This window comes from Suncus etruscus, chromosome 7 (genome assembly GCF_024139225.1).
Source record: "Suncus etruscus isolate mSunEtr1 chromosome 7, mSunEtr1.pri.cur, whole genome shotgun sequence".
Classification (NCBI taxonomy): domain Eukaryota; kingdom Metazoa; phylum Chordata; class Mammalia; order Eulipotyphla; family Soricidae; genus Suncus; species Suncus etruscus.
In genome coordinates, this window is record NC_064854.1 from 733167 (window position 1) to 739488 (window position 6322).

The following is a 6322-nucleotide window of genomic DNA, read 5'->3' on the forward strand; positions in this document are numbered from 1 at the left end:
TTAAGAGACAGTACAGTAAGTAGGATGCTTGCTTGCATATATAGTCAGTCTAGGTTCGATTTGCAGTACCTCATACAGTCCTCTACATCAGAAGGTGTCCCTGAGCATTCATTGAGCCAAACATAACCCCTAAGTACAAACAAGAGTGTTCCCCTCAAGTAACATCAGAGTATTTTAACCATGGACAGAATTCTATCATTGCTTCTATGACACTTTCACAATTCAATTACACATCTATTTCTCTTCTTTTGCTTAACTTCCAGACACTTCAGGCCAATTACCAAATTTAAATTTATTTTTATAAAGCAAAATGAAAGTGAAACAGGGGATATTGCACACTGAACCTTCTACCTTTAAACAAACTAGTAAAAGAGTATATTTTAATGATGGCAATCCTTGTTCTTATGCTTGAAGGTCAAACAATAGTGGTTAAGTTATGTTATTATTTGTACTAAACCAGGGCGATATGTGCTGTCCCTGATAACAGGGTACTATATTGTGTATTTAGGACCATGCATAAGGCAATTCCATCTAATATTTATCTCTGTGATTTGCAACTTGATAGTCTTGCAAATGAAAAGTTTCAACTACATTCAGAAAACACGTGTACTCTTAGTATTTCTTTGAGAAGCCACTAGAAGACAGAAATCAAATTAAAAAGATAAATTCAATCTAGTCATGCTAGCTTTCAGGTATTACTTTATGAAGCGTACTGCTGAGATTCGGCAAGAACAACATTCATTTTAAGCATGTGCAGTTCTCAGATGCTTACTCAACAGGGCCAGGCAAGTCATATTATACTGCAGGGTCTTCACAGATTAAAATGCCAGCACTGAGCTTCTAATAGATCCAAGCAATTACCAATATTGGCGAGCCCCAACCATCCCTCCCCCTTCCAGTTGGCTCAGGGCGCTTTCTGGACAACTAACCTCTATCTATCAAAATGTGTGTCTCTAATGACTTAAAAAGTGAAATTTTCAGTCAAACCGGTTATCTGACATAATTCTCAAAGCCTGGATTCTTGCCCAGATTCAAACTAACTTGCTATGTCTATGAGCCAATCACAAAGGATGCTTAGCCAACTGTTGGATTTCTCTTAGAAAGACAAGCATTTAGTAGAAAAGTGAAATACTGGTAATTAAATACATATAATCCTCAAATTAATATCAGAATGAGTTTTCAACTTGTGTCAACCAAGTTTCAGATATTAGTTGTTGGTCCAAAGGCTTAGATCAAAGGACAACAAAACTTTTAAACAAACTTTTTAAACAAAGTGGACACCTTCATATTCACTGATATGACCTAAAAATTTTCCCAAAATACATTAGCACTGTCATATGAGCCATGCCTAATTATGTAGTACAATGCATTTTGTCTATTAGTTCCTTCAAACTATAAGTTCCTGAATAAATACAAACAGCAGAATTAAGTGAAGGAAGACAGAAGTGACAGTTAAGCATTAAATGATGTGGGTCAGAGAGATAGCAATGGGGGGTTAAGGTGCTTATTTGACATGTGATCAATTCAGAGTCTATCTCTGGCACATCTGTTATCCCAAGCACTGGCAGAAGAGACACCCGAGCACAGAGCCAGGAGTAGCCCCTGAGAATGACAGATCCAAACACACACAAGAATATAACAAAACATTGACTATAGTAATACACTGAATATAGATCTAGATATACACTGAATATAGACCACTGGCTTCCTTCTCAGATTTGAAAAGCAATTTTCTAAGACTTTTTAGGTGGCTTAATGAATCACACTCTGGAGGCCAAAGATGTAGTTCAGTTGCTGAGTGTGTGTTCTGTGTGTATGAGGCCCTGGGTTTGATGCCTGGTATAAAAACAAAAACAAAACATCCTCCTACACCTGGGAGCAAAAACAGAAACCACTGACAATTATTCTTGGCCATTTTTAATCCATGAAGTCTGACATACTCTAAGCACTGAAGAAAGATTCAATGAGCTCAGAAAGGAAGGCATAGCTTGTGTTGTTATTGTACACAATATTGGAAAATAAAGTCAGATCTTTGGATTCTATCAGGAACTGCATGAGGGTTCATCACGTTCATTGTCACCAAAGGATGGAAGGCGTTGGATAAAATTCAAAACCTCAGTATCTTACTCTCAAAATGGCCCTTCTTCCTGAATCAAGTGCATTGATAATAGGTGAAGATGAGGCAGTTTGGGTGGTTTGAGGCAGTTTGAGAATTATCCCATTTTTGGAATACCATCACAGAGCTCGCTAGAGCAACACTTTTATCTTTCCATTTTTTAAAACCATGGGCTAGTTCAGTGGTCGGCAACCTGCGGCTCATGAGCCACATGTGGCTCTTTCCACTTTTAATTTGGCTCTTCTGTGTGCCCGATGGCCGCTCCAGGAGTCAGGACTCTGCTCCTAGCCTCTGTCAGTGCGTGCCCTGTGTGGCTCTCAAAATAAATTTCAATTGTGGGTCTGGTGAGATTTGGTTCAGTTGAAAAAAAAGGTTGCCGACCACTGGGCTAGTTCAATACCCCTCCAGCAATCTTTAAGTACACCTTTGTTTGGTGACAATAAGAGGTAGGTAAAAAGACTGCCAGGTAAGTGGAATAGCATTTAAGCAGACAGTTCTCCTTCTTATGCCAGGACCTACCCGATACATCTGTTCCTTAGTGTCTTTCTGCCTTTCTTATATTAAAAATCAACATGAATATCTCAAAAAAAAAAAAAGAAATAAAACCACCATCTGTCCCAGCAATATCACTTCTTGGCATTTATCTAAAAACACAAAAAAATTAATTTCAAAGTATATGTGTACACTTCTTGTTCATCATAGTAGTTAGTACAATGGAATAGCCAAGATAGAAAACAAATTCCCAGCTATGGATGAATATAGCAAAAAGTTGTAGTACTATAGAGTAATAAGAAGTTCTAAAATGAAAAAAAAATTCCTGCTATTTTCTGGTCATGGATGAAACTAGATGGATGAAACTAGAGGCAATCATGTTGAATGAAGTTAGTCAGAAGAAAAGGGATAGATAGAAAATGATGTCTCTCGTAAGTGGGAGTCCAAGATACAAAGGACAATGGGAGAAATGAAACACACAACTGAGCTTGGGAGGGTTTAAAGGTGACAGGCACTGGGGTATGTGGGGGACTGAGGTGAGTACACTGATGGTAGGGATGATGCTGTGACGTTGTACATAGGAAACCATCATTAACAGATCGTAGACTCAGAACCTCCACTGATTCTTTATAAAGCAAAACCGTGTTCCTTAAATGCTGGTCTTTTTCTATTACCTCAGCGAATGACATTTGTTTGCCTTCTCTATTTTATTCGGGAGAATTCCGTTTTAAGGAAAGATAGGGCAAACTGACAAATTAAGTGGTGTTTCTTTTATTTTTTAATCTTTCTTAGAAACAAGTCTCCAAACACTAATAGTAGTGTTAAAAGTCTAACATCAAAGGGCTGGATTATTTCGGGAGTGAGAAAAGTGATGCTTTGGGGGCTGTCCAAGAGTTTAGTTAAAAATAAGAAAAGGGCCCCTGCACCAGAGAGAGCATCGCCTATCTCGGAAGACGATAGTCAGAGGCTGCTGGGCTAGAAGAACTGCCTCCCGCCTCGACGCAAAAAGAAGGGGAGCCCTAGAGGTAGGCAGAGGAGGGGAAGATTTCCACCAGCAAGGGAATCAGCTATTCTTAACATCACCCCGCCCCCTCACCCAAGATTTTGCAAGTTCAAACTCGAGATGTTCCCAAATAATTCTTTGCATTGGCTTGTAATCTTTCCGGAGACTCTTAGGGATATTTTTTTTCATAGCCAGAGATCCTCAAGTCTGACTGCTAAAAAAAAAAAAAAAAAAAAAAACCAGGCTCATTGCAGGAACTTAAAAAAATAATCCACACACAGATTTCAATACAGACCAATACAACCAGAATATCTGGAGGGGGGTCCGAAGTTTCCACTTTTAGATGATTCGTAGTCATTATCGCTATTGCAAGCGATTTGAATGTGCAGCAAAGCAAGCCTTGCTCTGTGCCTCAACATCTAACGTTCTCCCACCAACGTTCTCAGCACCGAACCCCAGCCCGGTGCCAATGACATCAGCAGCAAGCACAGACCTGACCCGCGGATCCTGGCTGCTGGGTTTTGAAATTGTGCAACTCGATCTTCCGAGGCATGTTTTTCATGTCGGGTGGGTTTATGGTCGGTAGTCACGAAGCCAGACTCGCTCCTATTTGGTCTGGACATTTGGCATGCGTGGACCATGGACACCAATTAGGGTTTTTTTTTTAATGAGGCTTCATGTTTGAGTTGGCCCGACGTCCAATTCTTCAAAAGGTTAAATAAAAACACCCGCGGGGAGAAAATACCGAGGTCTTGAGGATGGAGTCTGCCCTATTTGGAACGCCGTGCAGGGTGGGGTGGGCGGGGGGCGCCGGCCGAGACAGACACTGGGCCAGGGGGCAGGCGGGGGCAGGTCGAGGACGGACCGAGACGGTCTGCCTCACTCGGGTGGGGTGAGGTCGCTCCCATCCCGGGGGGGGGGGCCCTGTGCCAGCCCTGCCCGGGCCGTGCGTCCCGGCTCGAGGGGGAACAGGCGAGGCGAGTCGCCCTGGCAGCCACAGGTGGCAAGAGCCGAGCGCTCCAAGCCTTCGGGCTTTGCGCGACTCCGCGCCCCCCGCGAAGGGTGGACCCCAGGGTTCCTCCGAGCCTTAGCAGAGCCGGGGAAGCGAGGTCGGACGAGGCTCTCCCACGGTTCTCCCGGAGGCCGCCACCCGTCCCTGAGCGCGCTGGGAGGCCGCGGCAGGGTGGGCGCCGCTAACGACGGAAGACGGCAGCTTGCGCCCGTGCCACCGCGCCAGGTGGGCTCGGCAGGGAACCGGCCCCAGGGCGCACGGGGCACCAGGCCCCCGGACCCGAGCAGCCGCAGAAACTGAGGCCCCCGGACGCACAGAGACCCCAGAGACCCAGTCCTCCGTATCCACCCGCAGCGCAGGACCCGGTGCCCTGCAGTCAGAGATCCAGTTCCCCAACCCACCCTCCGCGCGGGGACCGGGGCCCCGGGAGCGCAGAGACCCCGTGCCCCGGGCCAAAGAACCCACACAGGCACCGAGGGCCCCCGGGCGCACGGAGAACCCCAAGACCCAGTCCCCCGGATCCTTCCACAGCACTAGGACCCTGTCCCGGGGCGCACAGAGACCCAGTCCCCTGAACCCAGAGCCAGCGCAGGAGCTGAGCCCGCGGGCGCACAGAGACCCCGGAGACCCACCCGCAGCGCACGGCCCGGTCCCGGGCGTGCCCAGGAGGACCGGAAAGTTGGGAAAGAAAGTTGGAGGTCGCCCCGAATCTCCTTCCTCGCCCCGCCCGGCATGGAAAGGTCCCGTCGCACCCGCCGGCCGGACCGGACCGGACCGGAGCGGACCGGAGGCGCCGCCGAGCCTCAAGGAAGCAGGAAAGGAGGCGGGAGCGGCCGGTGCGCGGCGGGCGGGCAGGCTGGCGAGCTGCTGCGCGGCGGGGCCGGGGACCGGGGGCCGGGGGCCGGGGCCGGGGCCGGGGGCTCGGCGGGGGCGGGCTGTACCTCGCTTGTCCTCGGGCGCCGGGCTCGCCTGGAGACGCGCGGCCAGGAGCAGCAGCAGCAGCGCGGCGGCGGCGGGGCCGGAGGGGCGCATGGTGCCGGGCGCTCCGGGCGTCGGGTCGGCTCGGGTCGGGCGCGGCTGGAGCGGCAGAGCGCGGGTCGGGCCGGGCCGGGCCGGGAGTCCGGACGTCCGACTCGGAGCCGGGGCGCGGGCGGCGGAGGGCGGCGGAGGCGGAGGCTGAGTCGGGCTGCCCTGCCCTGCCCTGCCGGACTGCGCTCGTTCTCTCGCTCGCTCCTCGCTCCTCGCTCCGGGGCGGGGGCGCGGCGGGCGGACTGGAGGAGGAGGACGAGGACCAGACGAGGACGAGGAGGAGCCCGGGAGGAGCCGAGCGAGGAGGAGCGAGCTGGAGGAGGAGGGTTAAGAAAAGGAGGACGAGGAGGAGGACGATCAGGGGGAGGACGAGGAAGAGGAGGCGGACGAGGAGGAGGACGTGGAAGAAGGGGGGGGAAGGGGAGGACGAGGACTAGGAGGATGCAGAGATAGAAGGGTGAGGAAGAGGAGGAGGACTAGGAGGACTAAGCGGAGGAGGAAGATTAAGAGGAGGTGGACAAGGAGAAGGATGAAGAGAAAGGAGAAGGAGGAGGGAGTGGAAGATAGGGAGGGACGAGGAGGAGGAGGTGGAAGAAGAGAAGGGGGAGAAGGGGAGGAACGAGGACTAGGAGGATGAGAGATAGAAGATGAGGAAGAGGAGGACTAGGTA

At 49.8% G+C, this 6322-nt stretch overlaps 1 protein-coding gene across 1 annotated transcript in view; it reads right to left on the minus strand.

Moving 5' to 3' along the window:
- EGFR (epidermal growth factor receptor) overlaps positions 1 to 5705 on the minus strand; it is a 229724-nt gene extending 224019 nt beyond the window's left edge. The window contains exon 1 of the mRNA XM_049777187.1: positions 5565 to 5705. Coding sequence (XP_049633144.1) covers positions 5565 to 5655 — 91 coding nt within the window. The 5' untranslated portion in view covers positions 5656 to 5705. The remainder of the gene's footprint in view (positions 1 to 5564) is intronic.
- Between the last annotated feature and the right edge of the window lie 617 nt (positions 5706 to 6322).